At 42.0% G+C, this 20,934-nt stretch overlaps 1 protein-coding gene across 2 annotated transcripts in view; it reads right to left on the bottom strand.

The window, feature by feature from the left end:
- Positions 1 to 20,934, bottom strand: part of LOC113067114 (serine/threonine-protein kinase BRSK2-like) — a 57,661-nt gene that overhangs the window by 20,184 nt on the left and 16,543 nt on the right. For both annotated transcript variants that reach the window (XM_026239386.1, XM_026239385.1), the window contains exons 5-9: positions 19,912 to 20,058; positions 13,224 to 13,255; positions 11,721 to 11,885; positions 11,352 to 11,449; positions 10,810 to 10,960 (exon numbers count right to left, since the gene is read on the bottom strand). In XM_026239386.1, the coding sequence (XP_026095171.1) occupies positions 10,810 to 10,960; positions 11,352 to 11,449; positions 11,721 to 11,885; positions 13,224 to 13,255; positions 19,912 to 20,058 (593 nt within the window). The remainder of the gene's footprint in view (positions 1 to 10,809; positions 10,961 to 11,351; positions 11,450 to 11,720; positions 11,886 to 13,223; positions 13,256 to 19,911; positions 20,059 to 20,934) is intronic.

The raw sequence follows: 20,934 nt of genomic DNA on the forward strand, positions 1-20,934 counted from the left end.
AAACAAAAACATAACAATACAAAACAACACAAAACCCATGACACAAAACAAAAATAAAAGATAAAACAAAAATATATACACAAAACAAAACAAAAAAACAGAAGAAAAAAAACTAAACAAAAACCATGATGAAACAAAAACAAAACAAAACAGAGACGAGACAAAACTAAAAACACAAAGCAAAAACAAAAAAACAAAAAAAAAACTAAGAAAAACCAAACTAAATTCTATATTCATAATGTCAAAAACACTTATAATATAATGAGGTTTGACAACAAACAATCTAGCATCATTCTTTTTTAAATTGTATTGTTGCACAATTTGCACTAATTCACATTATTATTATAATTTTGTGTGTATTCAGTGTATATTTGCATACAGTGTGTATAGTGTGCAGTGAGCAGCAGCTGATATCGTACTCGGTTACGAACGTAACCTCGGTTCCCTGAGATACGGAACGAGTACTGCGTATGGGGAAAAGCTCCTTTTTTCCTCGATACTGAAGCCTTTTTTCAATAACGCAGTGCAACTGCACTGCCATTGGTTTAATCTGTAAACTTTTTTAAACCAATGACAGCGCTGCGTAGCTGCGCGAGCCTGTGGCGATGCAGCGCGCCAAAGCCCGCCAGAATGGGCGGGGCGAATGGCTATATAAGCAGGCAATCGCCAGAGGAAATCAGGTCATACGACTGAAGCGACGACACTGAACCCGCAGCCTCGTGGCACGGCATATAACGCAGTACTCGTTCCGTATCTCAGGGAACCGAGGTTACGTACGTAACCGAGTACGTTCCCTTTCGATACTTCACTCATACTGCGTATGGGGAACGAATTCAACCGCGCCGTGCCACGGTAGGGAACGACAAGACTTAACTTGAACACCCTGGGGTCCAGAGGATAAGTGAGAGGGCCGGAGCCATCGAACCCTTGACGCTACACTGCTGAGAGGGAGCTAGCTCCCTGGAGGTGGTATGATGACAGAGTCTGCTAGAGGCTGTCGTATCAAACCGAAAGAACCCGAGCATGCAAGGTCGGGATATCCAAGTTATAGAACCTGACAAAAGTGGACGGCGAGGACCAGCCGGCCGCCTCACAGATGTCCTTGATAGAGACACCACTAGACCAGGCCCATGAAGAGGCCATCCCTCTAGTAGAGTGGGCTCTAACTCCTATGGGGCACTCAAGGCCCATAGAGGAGTAACATAGAGCGATAGCTTCAACTATCCAACGCGAGAGGCGTTGCTTTGAGACCGAAGACCCTTTGGTGCGGTCACCAAAGCAGACAAAAAGCTGGTCAGATTGCCTGAACGGCTGAGACCGCTCAATGTAAATTCTCAAAGCCCTCACTGGGCAGAGTAAATCCAGCTCCCGCTCACCTGACAACGGAGGCAGAGCTGAGAGGGAAATTACCTGTGCTCTGAATGGCGTCGAGAGCACTTTAGGTACGTAGCCATGCCTGGGTTTTAAAATGACCTTAGAGTCATTGGGCCCAAACTCAAGGCATGCAGGGCTCACCGAGAGGGCCTGCAAATCGCCAACACGCTTGACCGATGCTAGAGCAAGTAGCAGAGCGGTTTTGAGCGTTAGGGGCCGAAGGTCAGCTGACCGCAGCGGTTCAAAGGGAGGTCCTTTGAGTGCTCCAAGGACCGTGTGAAGGTCCCAAGTGGGAACGGTAAGAGGGCGTGGGGGCTTCAACCGCCTAGCACCTCTCAGGAAATGCACAATGAGGCTGTGTCGACCCACTGATTGACCAGCAATAGGAGCATGAAATGCTGCAATGGCTGCTACGTACACTTTGAGTGTGGAAGGGGTGAGACCCTTTTCTAGACGCTCCTGGAGAAATGACAGTATCGGAGATACATCACACTCAACAGGGTCTTTGTTTTGTGCTAAGCACCAGTCAACAAAGACTGACCATTTTTGGGCATAGAGGCGTCTTGTAGACGGGGCTCTTGCCTGAGCAATGGTGTGTAGTACGTCCCCGGGGAGGCTCAGAGGCTCCCATCGAGGGACCATACATGCAGAGCCCAGAGTTCTGGCTGTGGATGCCAGATTGTCCTGTTCGCCTGAGAGAGGAGGTCCCGCCTCAGGGGGATCGGCCATGGGGCTTTCATGGAAAGCCTGAAAAGCTCCGAGGACCAAACTTGGGTCCTCCAGAGTGGGGCCACTAGGAGGACTCTGTGTCTGTCTTCCCTGACTCGTCTGATGACCTGAGGGATCAGAGCAATCGGGGGGAAAGCATAAAGAAGGAGGCTGGGCCAGTTGTGGGCCAGTGCATCTGTTTCCTTTGAAAAATAAGTTGGGCAATGAGAGTTGCTTTCTGAGGCGAAGAGGTCGACCTCTGCCTTCCCGAAAATCTCCCAGATTTTGAGAACTGTCTGGGGATGGAGCATCCACTCGTCCGAGGGGACATTGCTCCGTGAAAGCATGTCTGCTCCCAGATTCGTCTTGCCAGGTATGTGTGTCGCCTTGAGCGATCGCAACCTGGGTAATGCCCATTCCAAGAGGCGCTTTGCCAGTGCGCAGAGGCGGCTGGACGAAAGGCCGCCTTGGTGATTTATGTAGGACACCACTGTCATGCTGTCCGACTGGACTAGGATGTGGCGCCCTTCCAAGATTGCCTGAAAGGATTGAAGGGCTCGTTCCACTGCCAGCATCTCGAGGCAGTTGATATGAAGATGGCTTTCTTCGTGCGACCACGAGCCGAAGGCTGGTCTGCCCTCGCACAGAGCACCCCAACCCAGGTTGGACGCATCTGTTGAGAGTACCGTCCTTCTGGAAACCGCCTGTAGGGGTACTCCACGACTGAACCAAACAGGGTTCATCCAAGGCTCCAGGGCTGCTAGACAGGCCTGGTTGACCCTGATGCGAAAGCGGCCGTGCCGCCAAGCATGAGGTGGGACCCGGAGTTTCAGCCAGTACTGCAAGGGCCGCATTCGTAGGAGGCCGAGCTGTAAAACTGGGGAGGCGGAAGCCATCAGCCCTAGCATCCTCTGAAAGAACTTCAGAGGGAAACAGGCTTTGTTCTTGACAGAGGCCGCGAGCTGCTGAAGTACAAGAGCGCGCTCTGGTGATATGACCGCCCTCATATTGACGGAGTCGAAAACTGCTCCCAGGAACGTAATACGTTGGCTGGGGAGCAGTGAGCTCTTGGCGAAATTGACCCTGAGTCCTAGGCACTGTAAGTGGCTCAGGAGCATGGATCTGTTGTGGTCTAGCTCGGTTCGTGACTGGGCTAGAATGAGCCAGTCGTCGAGATAGTTCAGAATGCGAATTCCCATCTGTCTCAGAGGGGAGAGCGCCTCGTTCATGCACTTCGTGAAAGTGCGGGGAGCTAGAGACAGCCCAAAGGGAAGGACTGTATATTGGTAAGCCACACCCTCGAACGCGAACCTCAAGAATCGTCTGTGATGGGGGGCTATCTGGATGTGAAAGTAAGCATCTTTCAGGTCCAGCGAGAAGAACCAGTCCTCGGGGCAAATCTGCGTGAGGATCTGCTTCAGTGTCAACATCTTGAACTTCCGTTTCATGAGAGAAAGGTTCAGATGTCTGAGGTCTAAGATGGGTCTGAGACCGCCATCTTTCTTGGGGACAAGGAAATAACGGCTGTAGAACCCCGACCCGCTGTCTGAGGGAGGAACTATCTCTATGGCTCCCTTCCTTAACAGCGTCATCACTTCGGTGCGGAGGACCTGAGCATCGTCCGGCTCTACCGAGGTGGGAATCACTCCGCGAAAACGCGGGGGTCTTCGGGCGAACTGCAGTGAGTATCCGTGTTTTATTATCCCCAACACCCACTTGGACACTCCGGGGATGGCCTGCCAGGCCTCGGCCCGCGTGACAAGGGGCTGGATAGTGTCGGATGGCAGACCGCTGATCAGGGGCCTGAACACCGACGAGTGTGGAAGAGGAAAAGTGCTCTCTTTTTGAAAATGTGAAATATTTATTGTGTTCGCCATAACAACGGCGCTTTGCGTGGACGCAACAACAGTGGGCCCAGGTCGCACAGCAGACAGGCGAGAGAGCTTCTGGGGTGGTCCGGCCGCAGCGGGACTTTGCCCCTTCCTCTTTCTTCCCCAACGATCAGGAGGATTTAGAGGGCGTCGGGTCCAGCACAATCCTTTGCCGGGGGCCCTGACGTCTAGGCGGTTTAGCGCGCCTAGTGGGGCGAGCTGGGTGCTGCTCCTTAGGGGGTGCCGCCTGGGGGGTAGAAGGGGCAGGTTTGCTCTGGTGCTGAGTCGGCGCAGTCCTGGGGCGACTCGGGGCAGAGGTGGAGCGCTTGGGCAGGAAGTGTCGCATGGCTTGGGACGACTTCTGTGCTGCAGTGAAGCGTTCTGTAAACCCTTCTACCGCTGGTCCGAAGAGGCCGCATGGAGAGACTGGGGCATCGAGAAAGGCCACTTTGTCGCTCTCCTTAATCTCTGTTAGGTTGAGCCAGAGGTGGCGCTCCAGCACAACCAGGTTGGCCATGGATCGTCCGATGGCCTGGGCCGTGGCTTTCGTGGCGCGCAGAGCCAAATCAGTGGCGCTGCGGAGGTCACGGAAAGCAGGTTCACTACAGCTAGACTCATCCAGGGAACGGAGAAGCTTTGCCTGGAACACCTGCAATATGGCCATGGTGTGCAGAGATGAAGCGGCTTGGCCCGCAGAAGTGTAGGCCCTGCCAGCCATGGCAGAGGTCGTCCTGCATGGCTTGGAAGGAAGGGCTCTCTTATTTTTCCACCCCACAGCCGCGGGGGGACAGAGGTGAGCAGCCACGGCCTCATCCAGGGGCGGCAATTGCTCATAGCCCTTCTCCTGAGAGCCATCTACTGAGCTGAGAGCTGCAGAGGAAGTGCGTAGGCGGGCCGAGTAGGGGGCGCGCCACGACTTTGTCAGCTCGTCATGAACCTCAGGGAAGAATGGGGCAGGTCGCTGGCGGGGGGCCTGGCGGCGTCCTGGCAGGTACCACTCGTCCAGCCTGCTGCGTGTCGGCTCTTCAGGGGGGGCCCACTCCAAATGGAGTTCCTCAACGGCCTTGGAGAGGATGCGGAGAAGCTCGGCATCCATCCCAGCTCTGGCGTCGATGGGCTCCAGTGACGGCAGGTGGGCGGGGTCAGAATCGCCGGCCCAGTCCTCCGTTTCAGAAGCCGCGAGTGACATGGAGTCGTCAAGCGGCTCGTCCTCCGATCCGCCAAAAGAGACGAGGTCGCTCGCTTCAGCCGAGGGACGCTGCTCTGGGCGTGAGAAGAGGACAGGGGACGGCTCTCTCATTGGAGAGGGTGAGGCACGCGGGCGCTGAGCCGGCGTGAGCTCACCCAAATCCGGGCGCTGGGCCCCTCTTCCCCGCTGTCTTTTCCTGGCCGGCTCGCGGGAGGAAAAAGACGGGAGGGCGCGAGGGGCGGGATTACTTTCATTAAAGAAAGCAATCCGCGAGCGCAGAGAGGCGAGACTCATGCTTTCACAAAAGCAGCATGAAGTCTCAGTGAGTGCAGCCTCAGCATGGGGTTTACCCAGGCAGAAAACACACTCACCATGGCCGTCGTCCTCATGCAGAGGGGCTCTGCATGTGCCACAGCTGTGGCGCGGCATGGCCGTCGCCGTTAAAACGGCGTTAGAAACGCTCTTTTAGAGCGGTGAAAACCGCTGGAAAAAGCTCTTTTAGGATCGCCGGATGGCGGCAGGAGATCGCTGAGAAGCGGCCGGAAGCGGGAAGCGGGCGGCCCGAGATCGGCGCTGAGAGCGGCTGTCTGCGAGTACGCCGGCGCTGCAGGCGGTCGGCGGTCTCAGCTGGTCCGCTGCGGTGCCTCTTCGACGGCGAGAGCTCGTTCCAGGCGAAGGCGTTCAGCAGAGATCCAACGAAGTGAAGTCGTCGCTGAAGGAGTAAGATCTGATTTCCTCTGGCGATTGCCTGCTTATATAGCCATTCGCCCCGCCCATTCTGGCGGGCTTTGGCGCGCTGCATCGCCACAGGCTCGCGCAGCTACGCAGCGCTGTCATTGGTTTAAAAAAGTTTACAGATTAAACCAATGGCAGTGCAGTTGCACTGCGTTATTGAAAAAAGGCTTCAGTATCGAGGAAAAAAGGAGCTTTTCCCCATACGCAGTATGAGTGAAGTATCGAAAGGGAACTGACTGAACACAGTCAGAACGAGACTCGTCTTTCTTCAGATATGCAGCTGCTTCCTTCTGAAAGGCAATCATTGTGAAATCCTCAGGTGGCGTATGCGTCAGTCTCAGGTCAATTCCCCATTTCAATCCTGCCATCAGATACGTCTGGCCATTTGAGTGGGAATGAAAGGAGTGTAATGAAATCCAGTTTTGAGATGAATTGGAGGAATGAGACCTGCTTTGTTATGATACAGTGGAAGGTGAGGGTTCAAAGTTTACGAGGAAAAATGGGAGTGAAGAGAACGAGAGCGAAGGCTAAAATAAATAGATTTGGGCTTTATTCACAGTCTGAGGAGTGAGGCTGAAGATAGATGGCACAACATCGGTATGTGTACCAGTCATAGGTATTTAAATGTAAAATATGTATTTTTATATTCTTGCTTTTACTATTAAAATTGTTTATTAAAATCTATTTTGAAGGGAAATGCTAAGCAGGTGTAGCCTTAAAGGGTTAGTTCACCCAATAATCAAAATTATGTCTTTAATATCTCACCCTCATGTCGTTCCAAACCCGTGAGACCTCCAGTTAGAATTTTTTGAAGCATCAAAAATACATTTTGGTCCAAAAATAGCAAAAACTACGTCTTTATTCAGCATTGTCTTCTCTTCCGTGTCTGTTGTAAGACAGTTCAAAACAAAGCAGTTTGTGATATCCGGTTCGCGAACGAATCATTCGATGTAACCGGATCTTTTTGAACCAGTTCACCAAATCGAACTGAATCGTTTTAAACTGTTCGCGTCTCCAATATGCATCAATCTACAAATGACTTAAGCTGTTAACTTTTTTAATGTGGCTGACACTCCCTCTGAGTTCAAACAAACCAATATCCCGGAGTAATTCATTTACTCAAACAGTACACTGACTGAACTGCTGTGATGAACATCGAGCCGAGCCAGAAAATGAATGAAAGATTGACTCGTTCACGAGTCAAGAACCGGTTGCATTTGTTTTTGGATCACCACTGGTTCTTTCGGACAGTTTGATTCAATAAACCGGTTGAAGAAAACGGTTCACCGGTTCTTTTGCGCTCGACGTAATATCATCATTGGTGATGATTGCCCTTGATTCAAGCCTTCGGTTTACCCGCACCCATAACACTAGCACAGAATCAGTTCAGAATCAATCACCAAAAGAATCAGTTCAGTTCAGACGCTCTGTGTGTCGGTCTGCTTCACGCTGAATCACACATGCGCAGTATCATCAGCTCCTCGGTTCACGAATCGGACGCGTCTGACAGAACCGGTTCTTGACTCGTGAACGAGTCAGTCTGTTGTTCGTTATCTGGCCTGGCTTGGTTTTCATCTTCAGTTCTCTCTTCACAGCAGTTCAGTCAGTGTACTGTTTGAGTAAATTAATTACTCCAGGATATTGGTTTGTTTGAGAGGTACACACATTTTCAATGGAGGGACTGAGAGCTCTCGGACTAAATTTATAATATCTTAAACTGTGTCCTGAAGATAAATGGAGGTCTTGCGGGTTTGGAACAACATGAGTTATTAATGACATAATTTTGATTATTGGGTGAACTAACCCTTTAAGTACTGTATGAAATGCGACAAATAATATATTTTCAGCCTGATTTTATGAAAAGAATCAGAAAAAAAAAGTTATTTTATTTTTTATATACTTAAAAAGATAAGTTTTTAGCAGCAGACATAGGATAACCGTTTAGCTTTATGCTTGGCTAAATAGCTTTTCTAACCTTTTTTTTCTTCTAGCAATTAACATGCAGATTTTATTTTATTCTGAATTCAATGCGATAATTAAAAAAAAATAAAAAGCCAGATCAGTTTTGTTATTGTTAACTAAAACGAAACCTAAAAATATATAAAAAAAATGACTTTTCGGTAATTAAAATAAAGCTGAACTAAATTAACATCTGAATATTAGAAATTAATATAAAAATGTAAACTCAATAAAAAAAAATTAAAAAATACATTTTTAAATAGAAACAATAAAAATCAATAACAATGTGACAGGAACACATAACAAAATTACTAAAACTTAAGTTAGTATAAGATTAAATTAATGAAAATATAAAAATAAATATATAAAAAATATAAAATATAAAAATAAAAGCTGGTTCAAATTAACAAACATTATATTTTATAAATAATCCTGCAATAACACAGCATCAGATCATAAAATCAGTTTCATGTGAAGTTCTTCAATTACTAAAAAACTGAAATATAAACAAATGACTAAATAGAAATATTAAGAAAAGAAAAAAAATACCAATGTCATAATAAATCTAATAAAACTTAAATGAAAGGGAAAAATATTGAAGATACTGAAAAGGCTAATTCAAAGTATATTTAAATAGTATATAACTAATACATTTTGAACTACATGACATCTGATAATAGTGTAAAGATTTACTGCAAAATTTTAAAACAAGTATTTTCTAATGTTTACCAGTTAAAATCTAAACAATAAATAAATAAAATAAACATACCCTAGAGGTTGCACTGCATGAGATAATAAGGCTCAGAATATGTTTTATGTTTCATATTAATGTGTTATTAATGCTTTTTCAGTTGTTTATCATTTAAAAAGTGTGAAAAAAGAAAAAGAAGAAGTGCGTGTCTCAGTCATTACATTTTGTGAGATTCATGAAGTTTAAACCCCAAACTCACGGATCGTAAACTGAAGCAGCCCTACAGTGTGCTCAAATCATCTGAACTAAATCCTTCTTTTATCTTATTACTGCATCAGAAGCAGGTCAGAAAGAGGGTCTCGCTGGAAAGCTCTGGACAGGAAAAACATCTCTGCATCTCTGATGACCACAGCTCTGTGAACTATCTGGAGGTCAGAGGTCGGTTGGTACCTTTCCCCTTTGGCCTTTGCTTTGTGTTTGGATTCCGAGATATCCGAGCTTTTACAGAACGAGCTCTTACTGCAGCGGGAGACAAAGCCGTCTCTGAACACTGAACTAACGGCTAGGAAGAATAAAAGACAGCGTCGTGTCTTTCTTCTCACAGGGGCGGTAAGAGCTTTTTGCAGTGGTGTTGGTTACCAAAAAAAGTTTTTACTTCAGATAGGTTTTTGGAAATTAAGCCCAAAATTTGAAGCACCATGTGAAAAATGGAGTTTAAAAAGTGAAAAAAAAGAGTGAACGGCGAATGACAGGAATGATCACTCAAACCTAACGCAATGACAAACAGCCGGAGGGGCAGAAACATTCCTCAGCTGTGGACTCAACAACACAAGCTTTGATTTCTCTGTGTTTGAGCACTGAGTAACACACGAGAACCCCTGAGCCGCAACATGTTGAATTATTGATCATTCATTTAGGAGAGCTAGATATAAAGATGTCTGCTCTTGTGATTTAAAAAAAAAAAGTCTCTTCTGCTCTCTAGGACTGCCTTTATTTGATCAAAAATACAGTAACAACATAAATATTATGTAATTCTATTACAATTTCAAAGAACTGTTTTCTATTTGAAATTAATTTTAATTAATAATGGTTCTTATTATTATAACATTAAAAACAGCATTTGCTGCTTTGTATGTATGTATCTATCTATCTATATCTATATTAGGGCCGGGACTCGATTAAAAATTTTTATCTAATTAATTAGAGGCTTTGTAATTAATTAATCGAAATTAATTGCATTTTAATCGCATATAAATATTTGACCTGAGAACAGTGAGAAGTAATTTTTTTTCACATGGATTTATAGTATACCATTGAATAATGACTGAATACATAAGCTAAAGCAACAAAATATTGTTTATTTTTGTTTAACCATGTCTAGCAGACCAGTGCAATTTTTGCCATGAAGTGTAATTATAGCATATTTAGAAACAATTTAGAAATATTACATTTCAGAAATTCAGGAAGCTCATAGGTGCTGGAACCTTCTGTAAAGTGTTTTTTTTTTTAATTAAAACACAATACTTTCAATTACATTCAGAACATTGGAAACCCTGACTATTAGAAAACATCTCTCTGTTGCTTCAGAGGCCATAACATACTAAGTCCAACTCTCAATAACCTTGGCCAAAACAATAAAGAGTTCAACATAAACTGCCAGTTGCACCAACAAAATAATACATAGTTCAACATAAAGTGTAAAGTGCACGCTAGCTGCTATATGTTTTGCGTTGAGGTGATACATGAGGCTCGATGTGCTGCTGCGGTGATATGCGAACGCTAGTTGGTGCTTCAGTATAATCGGTCCGCCGAAACTCATCCAGTGAGAAACGTTCCGCGGTGCAAAAATAAGTTATTAAAAATGCGGGGATTGTTTTTCTGTAATTAATTAATCTTAGTTAACGCGTTATTTTTTGTGTAATTAATTAATCTCAATTAACGCATTAAAGTCCCGTCCCTAATCTATATATATATATATATATTTCTTTTTCCTCTTTTGTGTGTGTGTGTTTTATTTCGGTAACAATTCTTTGTTGAATATATTTTGTCAAAATAAAACATTTATTAAAAATAGAAATCTTTTGTAACGTTATAGATGTCAACCATCTATTTTGATGGTGTTTTAGTGCAAAAAAAAATAAAAAAATTCTAAGATTACTAGAAATCCCAGGTATGGCTTGATGAGAATAAGAGACAGTGTAAGTTATCAGAAGTCTGATCATGAATGCTGACGGATGGATGGAAGCAGTGTGTGTGTGTGTGTGTGTGTGTGTGTTCTGTACCTCTGTCCGTGTTGTGTCATGTCGATGGCTCGTCGTGCAGGTACAGGTGAACCTCCATCCGTAACGCTCAGCACCTCCATAGACTTCCTCTCCGGCCTCCTCTTCCCGTGTCTGTTCAGCATGGGTGAGTCGACGCGCTTCCGCGGCGGATCTGCACACACACACACACACACACACACACACACACACAGGGGTGTTTTTGTGATAAGTGTGTTCATCCCATAGGTGTAATGTTTTTTTTACTGTACAAACTGTATATTCTATGGCCCTACACCTAACCCTAACCCTCACAGGAAACTGTGCAGTTTTACTTTAACAAAAAAGTTATAATTCATACAGTTATACATAAAAAAAAGATTTTTATTTGATGCTTTTCTCATTTAACACAAAAAACAATGTTATTCATTATCACTTATAATAACATTTTTATTTTTATTTAAAAATGAACAAATTCAATTTAAATAAAGTCAATGCAAAATTCCACATGCATACGCAATACACAATAAATTTTTTTCTCATTATTTCGAGTGATTATTATATACCTATATCGTTGCGAGGAGGGAGGTTCTGGTCTTCATGGCTGGGGTATCTCTCCTTTCGATCCAACAGAAGGAAATAGATCATCTTCTCCTGATTCTCACTGATGAGACAGAGGACGGGAAACAGCCGCTTACCAAAAATGTAAATAAGCAACTTAAATCAAATAAAATTGCTGAATTTCCCTGTGATCAATAAGATATAGAGATAAAACGAACAATATCAGTTGTTGTAGATTTTAGACGGTGGAGAAGAGGTTAAGTCATTTCATTTGACATACATCATCTTTAACTCTAAACATCGTTAGTGTGGGAAAACAGATTTCAAATGCTCAAGTCTGAGATGAGGTGTGCAGGTGTGCTCGTGACCCTCACTCGTCCGACAGCAGGTCCTTCATCAGCTTGTTCTTGTCCCGGAAGCAGCCCAGCGAGTGCATGCTCTCCAGGACGTCCGGGTCGATGTCGTCGGCCGACGGGACGCTGCGGATCGCCACCTTCCTGACCACCGGCTGCTCCGGCTCCGGCTCGTTCTTCCCTCCCCTGAGGACCGAGAGGCCAGTCAGTGACACGGACACATCCAACAACACTAATTCATGTTAAAGGTGCTGTAGGGAACTTTTGTAAAAAAAATATTTTTTACATATTTATTAAACCTGTCATTATGTCCTGACAGTAGAATATGAAACAGATAATCTGTGAAAAAAAATCAAGCTCCTCTGGCTCCTCCCAGTGTCCTATTGCCATTTGCAGTTACAGACCGCTCCCGGTAAGAAACAACCAATCAGAGCTGCGGACCCTAACTTTGTTTGTGTTCAAAATGTAGAAAAATGAACATAATAAGCGAGTACACCATGAATCCATTTTCCAAACCGTGTTTTTAGCTTGTCCTGAATCACTATGGTGCACCTATAATAAGTGTTTATATTCTGACTATTTTAGATTGCTTCGGGGGTACCACGGCGGAGTAACCCAGTACCTTTGTGATTCTTCATAGACATAAACAGAGAGAAGTAGTTCCGGCTACAATGTTCTTCCACAAGACGCAAGCAGTTCTGTTTATTAACCGCTAGAGCGTCAAAAGTTCCCTACTGCAGCTTTAATAACTGTATTTAATAAATTGGTAATTCTTTACAGTGTTAATAAATGTATGTAATACCAAAGACACATTCACTAATGAACATCACCATAAACTGAGTTCACATACAGTAGCTGAAAGGGAACGTCATTTCAAAGGCTTTTTAATGACAAACCATTTTGTCCTTAGAATAACGCGCGCTAATTGTGCACATACATCCCAACACATAATCTACATTCAGATGTGAACCGAAACACACATTCAGCATGTGCTTGGTTTCTGAGACGCGTCGGATCATAATTAATAAAGCCACACAAGCATTTGAGATCCTAACATCTACAGCTAGTTCTGACCCTGAATCTGTGACATGTGTCTTCATAACCTTCCTTCTCAGATCCTCTCCAAATATTTGCTGTCTCCATCTGTTAGAAAAGATGGTGGCTTATACGAGGGCAGCTAAAAACATAAGTATTCTGCTTAAAAGCGCCGGCGGCGTGTCTGCCATGTCTTTGACCCCAGAGAGGCCGAGGCTGGAGCGTGTCGGGACGACCTTCGCCTGCTGTCTCTCTCTCTCTGGAGGAAGCCAGACGCCGTGGAGCAGCACATCACTGCAGGGCATGAGCAAATGTGTCCTTGCTGCTGACATGTGGGGTCTGTGCCATTTATCAAGCGCTGTGTAATGCTGCATCTCTGAGACAGAAGCACATTTGATCCCGTCTATCTGTCCCTAAAGCCCAGCCCGCTGTTTCTGTGTCACAACGATTGTTTTCTGCCCCCCAGAATCATGGGAGTTCAGTACTTACATGTACCAGGTGTGCTTCTGGATCAGCTCTAACTGTAAGAGACACACAGAGAGAGACGGTTAGAGTCACTGCAGAAAAACATTCAGAGAAAAAGGTCTGGTCTACAGTACGCCGAGTCTGAATTGATCACTCAATCATTCAGTTTGCAGCTCTAATTTCAAGCAAATGTGAAAATAATCTTCAAATAAAAACAAAATTGGAAAAGCAAGACCTTAATGATTTTGCATGCTATGACACACAAACACACACACACACACACACACACACACACACACACACACACACAAACTATAATCTGGTAATTATTATTACTATATTAGGACCAGCAATTGAAAATTTTAATTAATTAATTTTATATATATATTATTTTATGGTAATATAATGATATATGTTATTTGTTAAATACTTTTGTTAAATATGTATTTTTGTTAAATACTAATTTAGAACTATTAATTATGAGGAAAAACATGTAACATTTACCCTGGTTTTTATGTAAAATTCATATTAAATAAAATTCCATAAGTTTTTTATTATTATAATTTTAATATGATCAAATAATTAGCACTGTCAATTTAAAATGGTAATTTTGTGTGTCTAATTATAAGAGGAGGAAAAAAAACATATTCATGACCCCTGGCCAGTGTTGTTTTAATATCAGTTTAATATCAACTATTATAGTTCTTACTTATATTTTCTATTACAGTGCTTATTCAATTTAGATATTTTTGTTTTCATTAAAACTTTAGGTACAGTTTTTTGTTAATTTGTTTAGTTTATCTTATTTTATTTAAATATGTTTAGTTCGTTAATTCATTTTTAATAGTCATTTTTTATGATTGTTTTAAATTGTATTTTTAGTTTCAGTCATTTTAATATCCATGAAGTTAAACTACATTTGATAAATGTTGCGTAAAATAAAATACAATACAACGGAATAAAATAATAAGCTGCAATAAAATAAGTTAGATTTCATTTCAGTTCATGTTGAATTTATGTTCAAAATCTATTTTTATTGTAATAATATTTTTGAATTGGTGCTATTAATTTAAAACAGTAACTGCATGCAGTTAATCACGAGTAAATAGGGACTAAACATGTAAGGTATCTAAATTTCATAAGGGATATTCCATATTTGATTCTTCGTTTGTTTAATTATTTCTGTTTTTAACATTATCACATGTATTTTAAATTAGCACTGTCAATTCAAATATGAATTTAGTGTGATTTATGAAGTTCGCGAGGTTCACTAAATCAAATCTCTGGAAGACTTTGAGATTTACACAGCACATCAAAACGAAACAAACAAGGTTTCTCTTCCTCTCGATAACACGAGCAGCTCTTCGCCAAAATAAGCTGCAAAGACTTCAGTGAAGCGGTCTGCTGTGAACTCCACTGAGAGACCCCTGTGTAAAATAAGTTACAAATGGGACACGCTGCGGTCTCGTGGACCTCATGGAAATGTGTAAGTGAAGGCCACGAGAGCACAAGTCCCCATCAAGCACCCAAAGTCTGGCTCCACACGATTAATACTGGAGCAAGTCCAGCTGGAGGCGCACAGATCAGCGCTCACGTTTCATCTGACAGTGGATACATCAGCGTGTGATGTCAAATGACTGGCTGTGTAAAGAGGAGAGGATTATTATTTGCATAGCTGTGCTGCTGTCTACAGTTTTTCTCAATCTGATCTGTATTTCACGTATGCTATGTGAATTTTGCATTTGGTAAATGAGTCACTGCTCATTGTGAATTTGAATTTTTCAATGTCTTTCTCAGACACGCGTGAGGACGGTATCAAACTCTATCAGTGACTTAAAGACGCGTGTTTGTCCTGCAGGCTTGTCCTTGAACGCCACTGTGACTCATTAAGATGCCACACTCGTAAAAGCTAACGAGAACGAGCTAACGAGACGTGGGACGTGATCGTGAGACGATGTTCTGCGAGAGTACAGCTGACATCTCATGCAGGAGACGTTCTCTCGGCTCTCTTGCTTTGAACTAACAGCTTTTTCTTAGAATTTTGCTTCTAAAATTCTGAGGAGTGAGACAAAAATCCGTTCTGAGTTCTGAGAGCCAGCAAAAGTGGCCATTTGTAGTCTAGGCGAATAAATGGAGATGTGAATACAGAACTTTCATGTGGACACAGATATCCACTTCCTGTTTTAGTTGTTTGTCCATGGAAGCGCAGTCGTCCTGTGGAGAGAGTCAATGTTTTGACCTCACTGTACAGAAGTGTGCTGTAACCACGATGGAGGAGGTTTAATAGATTTTTAATATGAACTATAAAAACTACCGCAGGTCCTCAAGGTTACTGTGACATTCCAGGCCAAAATCAAAAGGGAAAACATATTGAATTATTATTGCCTAAATAAAAATAAGGCTTTATCTATGGGGGCTATATCTTTAACACCAAGCATTTCTGCAGACTCTGTTGATACTCTCCTTAATTCCTTCAACTCAAAAGTTAAGAATGTTTATTGATGATATTGCACCAATGATAGTCAGTAAGAAAACAAACAGACAGAAATCAGTTTGGAGAAGATCAACAGCAGTTCAGACTATGAAAAGACAATGCAGAAAAGCCAAGGGGATATCAAAAAGATACTATGTCTATTTTTGAAGCAATTGATAGCAAAATTCTGGAAGAAATAGTGCATCACCTAAAATCGTCAACCTGCTGTCTTGACACACTTCCCACATCTTTTTTCAAAAGTGTGCTTAACTGCTTGGAAGCAGATCTTTTAAAAGTGGTGAATGCCTCACTTCTTTCTGGGACATTACCAAACTCCCTAAAAACTGCAGTTGTAAAGCCCCTCCTGAAAAAGAGCAATCTTGATAACACCATTATGAGCAATTATAGACCAATATCTAATCTTCCTTTTATAGGCAAAATTATAGAAAAGGTAGTTTTTAGTCAGCTGAATAAATACTTAAAGTCAAAATGGATACCTGGACAATTTTCAGTCTGGTTTCCGACCGCATCACAGCACAGAGACAGCACTCATTAAGATAATAAATGATATTCGCTTAAATTGTGACTCAAAATATCGGTGCTGGTATTGCTAGATCTCAGTGCTGCGTTTGTATGTGGTTATTTTTTAGTCAAAAGTTATGAGCGTGTAAGACGTTAATAAGTAACGTTAATGTTAACTTAACAAAATGTAGGCTTCATCGTTCGCGAATATATTCATAGATGGTAATTGATTTAACTATGATCTGCGCAGCATTTTATATGTGCAGAGAAATTTAATGTGTATTAGAAAACTCAATCTAATTCATTCCTACTCTTCGGTGGTAACTTAACCCAACTCTGTGCTTCCTGTAATGAGAGCTGTCAATCAAGGTACAAGGATGTCCCTGTGTAAAAGTGACCAATCATAAGAGGGTCAGTGCCCTCCTTGGTTTCCGCCCCCAAATTGTCAAAAGTCCTGTAGACTCGAGGGAGCAGAAATCAGCTGAGCGAGCAGAAATCCACTGCGCGAGCAAAACAGCACTCCGCGAGCAGGATTCCACTGTACAAACAGAGTTAATCTATGAGAGTATGCCAGGCGCTCGCTCGCAGCTACATGTACACCTCTCGGTTGTTGAATTTGTGTGCAAGTACTTTTATCATGCCAGCTGAAGGTTCATTTTTGCGCGTGTGAAATAACAATGTGCTCGTGAGCATGTCTTACACGCTCATAACTTTTGACTAAAAAATAACGCCATACATTTGACACTGTCGATCATAACATACTACTAGATAGACTGCAAAACTGGGTCGGGCTTTCTGGGATGGTTCAGATGGTTCAGGTCATACTTAGAGAGGCTATTAAGTGAGTCTAGGAGAGCATAAGTCTAAGTGGACGTCCATGACATGTGGAGTCCCACAAGGGTCAATTCTTGCACCACTCTTGTTTAGCCTGTATATGCTTCCACTAAGTCAAATAATGAGAAAGAACCAAATTGCCTATTACAGCTATGCTGATGATACCCAGATTTACCTAGCCTTATCTCCAAATGACTACAGCCCCATTGACTCCCTCTGCCAATGCATTAATGAAATTAATAGCTGGATGTGCCAGAACTTTCTTCAGTTAAACAAGGAAAAAACTGAAGTCATTGCATTTGGAAACAAAGATTAAGTGTTCAAGGTGACTGCATACCTTGACTCTAGGGGTCAAACAACTAAAAATCAAGTCAGGAATCTTGGTGTGATTCTGGAGACAGACCTTAGTTTCAGTAGTCATGTCAAAGCAGTAATTAAATCAGCATACTATCATCTAAAAAACATTGCAAGAATTAGATGTTTTGTTTCCAGTCAAGACTTGGAGAAACTTGTTCATGCCTTTATCACCAGCAGGGTGGACTATTGTAATGGGCTCCTCACCGGCCTTCCCAAAAAGACCATTAGACAGCTGCAGCTCATCCAGAACATCTGAGCATATCACACCATTCCTCAGGTCCTTACACTGGCTTCCAGTTACATTTAGGATTGATTTTAAAGTACTTTTACTCGTAAATAAGTCACTAAATGACCTAGGACCGAAATATATTGCAGATATGTTCACTGAATATAAACCTAACAGAGCACTCAGATCATTAGGATCAAGCAAGTTAGAAATACCAAGGGTTCACACAAAACAAGGGGAGTCCACCTTTAGTTACTATGCCACCCGCAGTTGGAATCAGCTTCCAGAAGAGATCAGATGTGCTAAAACACTAGTCACATTTAAATCTAGACTCAAAACTAATCTGTTTAGCTGTGCATTTATTGAATGGGCACTGTGCAATGTTCGAACTGATTGCACTGTAATCACTGTATTTTATGTAAAATCTCTCTCTTTTTTTGGGGGGTTTTACATTTATTTTAAAGAAGTCCATTCTTAATAATTTCCAAAGTTTTAAAATTACTATAATTTTTTTTCTTATTCATGACTATTTTACGTTCCTTTATGTAAAGCACTTTGAATTACCATTGTGTACGAAATGTGCTATATAAATAAACTTGCCTTGCCTAGATTTGCTCATGATTTGGATTCAATGCCATTCTATAGTATTTCAGCAAATATTCTGTCCGTTATCTCTCATGTCAAAGTGTGAATCACAGCCTGACAAACTGACAGATATCAGCTCCAGAAGGACTCTGTTTTGAGCATTTACTCAAGTCAAAAGCAGCTTTTTATTTTTTAGTATCTGCGTCCTCTGTGAGGAGAGAAAGGTCACGGTGATAGCAGCTGTGTCTAGACACGCTGAGCTGATCTCCAAACACACAAACGCACTACCTTTGAACTGTCCGACTAGCTTTATTATCTGCACATCAAACTCTTTCTCTTTATCACCGAGTCACAGTAACTAGATTACCCACTGAATCTAAAACAAGAGAGCCAGAAAACGCCAGAGAAACACATTTTCAAGTACACAGTTGTCTAAAATCAAACTTGTCTCTGGTTGCTAACTACTAGAATCTTATTTAGCATCTCATCATATTTACATGGAAAGCATGTAGAGGACATCTGCAACCAAAATAACAAGATCTGAAGCATATTATCTGACTTGTTATTGTCTAAAGCCCGAAGTATACTTCGGTTTGGTTTATACGCATACTTAAGTGTTTGCATAAAATGTGTATAATGCAAATTTCAACACAAGAATAGTGTGTGTGTACTGTACACTGATTTTTGTAACCACACATATTTTGTACAAACAGGTTGCACATGCGCACTGAATTTGTTTAGCACTAACACTAATTAGCACAATAACTTTGTGCACTTATAAAATAAAGATAACAAACAAGGTGTGCTGTCTGTCAGCGCTGATCTTCATGTACAAACACGTCATTAAAATGAAGTGTAACTCCGTGAATACTCAACGAAGAGACATGAGAGAGATATCTATAGAAAGCTTGACATGTCTACTTTACAACTAAACAAGTTCTGCCGAAAACAGATATTCTGTGATAAAGTAATCCATATGAAAAAAAACCGCGATGTCCGTTTTTCACGTCTCCCTTCATTATATCTAATGTGACCACGCACCCTGCACGGTTTGAATACACCCACACAGAAGAAAAAGCAGCGAGACTGTTCTTGAAGTTTTTTATTTTACTGTTTGCTTCGCGATGAGAGGAATAAGACATAATTCACCCCAAAAAGATGCTAACGCATTGTTTACCGTGGAGGTGTGTGCGGAACAACCAATCAAAACTGACTATGTCAGTTGACCAATCAGAACACAGTATGCTACCGAAAGGTGGGGTTTAAGGAAACTGAATCTTTTGAACAGCTTTGCGTGAACCGTTTGGGGATCTCTGAGAATTGAGGCAATTTTAAAATGATATTTTGACAAAATGACAATGTTTTTTGACCTTGGATGGATTTAAACCTGTTGTACAGGACAAGTGTGTCTTTTACAGTGATAGGAAGCTTAGAATTCATCTTACTGGCTCTTTAACTCTGGAGCAAATTAGTTCATGCATGCCATCAAATGGCATATACTTTGAAAGACCATGCATTCGACTGTATGCATACTCAAGCATACACATACGAAAACAAAGTATACTTATTATACTTATTAAATACTTATTACTACAGTTACAGTTCGTTATTACTTAGTTCACTAGAATACAAATTCAATAGCATTTCTATATATGAAACTGATGTTATATGACTAAACCCATGAAAAGGTCTCAGTTGAAACTCATCTGTCTTACCGTTAACCGGTTACCGGAGTTGACCTCGATCATCCCTCGCAGAAGGTTCTGGCAGTCCGGCGGGATGAAATGAGGCATGTGAAACACACCCAGCTTCACCTTTTCTAACAAGTTCCTTAAATTATCATCATCAAACGGCAGAGCTCCCTGATTGAAAGACACGGACAACACAAAGAAAATGCATCAGTCTGAGGAGAAATTCAAAGTAAGTGAGGATTGCTGGAGAAGGAGAACAAATTAGAAGACAAGTGCTCCGAGGATTGACCTAAAAATGATACGTTCTCATTTATTAACTCTCGCTTTTGTGCTTTTTCTTATGTAAGGGGCCTGTCGGTACTGCTGACATGCTACAGATGAGAGTGATGAGGTTTCAGTTTCATTTCTGATGAAAAAACAAAAAAGAGGAATAAAGAGAGAGAGAGAGAGAGAGAGAGAGAGAGAGAGAGAGAGAGGATGCACTCCAATCACTTTGTACTTGAGAGGATTTTGAGTATTCAGCATAGAGTCAGTCGTCCAAAGCACAGTCTGTCAGCAGTCAATTTTGTTTTTGTTTTTGGTGCTGTCTGCCTTTCCACAGCTGGTCAATATATATTTCAGTTCAGAAAAGAAAAGAAAAGAATAAAAAATAGACAATTAGATTTGAAGACAATGAGAAGATGAAACAACAAGAAATGCAATGAGATGAGGCTAAATGAATTAAGGGAAATGTTGTGTGCTGATGATGGCAAAACAAGACAAAACCGATGAAACAAGAGAAGAAAATAGATGAGATCAAAGTGAGACCAGACAATATGAGATGTAATAAGATAAGAAAAAAAAAAAAGACAAAATCAAGAATAAATGAAATGCTATGAGAATAGACAGAAAGAGACAAGACGGGACGATTTAAGAAAGAATGAGATGAGATGAGACAAAATGAACAAAAGAGAAGAGACAAAATGAATCGAGATGAGATGAGACAAGCCAAAAAGAGATGCAATAAAATGAGACAAAAGAACAGACAAAAGCGAGACAAGGCAAGAT

This window comes from Carassius auratus, chromosome 50 (genome assembly GCF_003368295.1).
Source record: "Carassius auratus strain Wakin chromosome 50, ASM336829v1, whole genome shotgun sequence".
NCBI classification, from domain to species: Eukaryota; Metazoa; Chordata; class Actinopteri; order Cypriniformes; family Cyprinidae; genus Carassius; species Carassius auratus.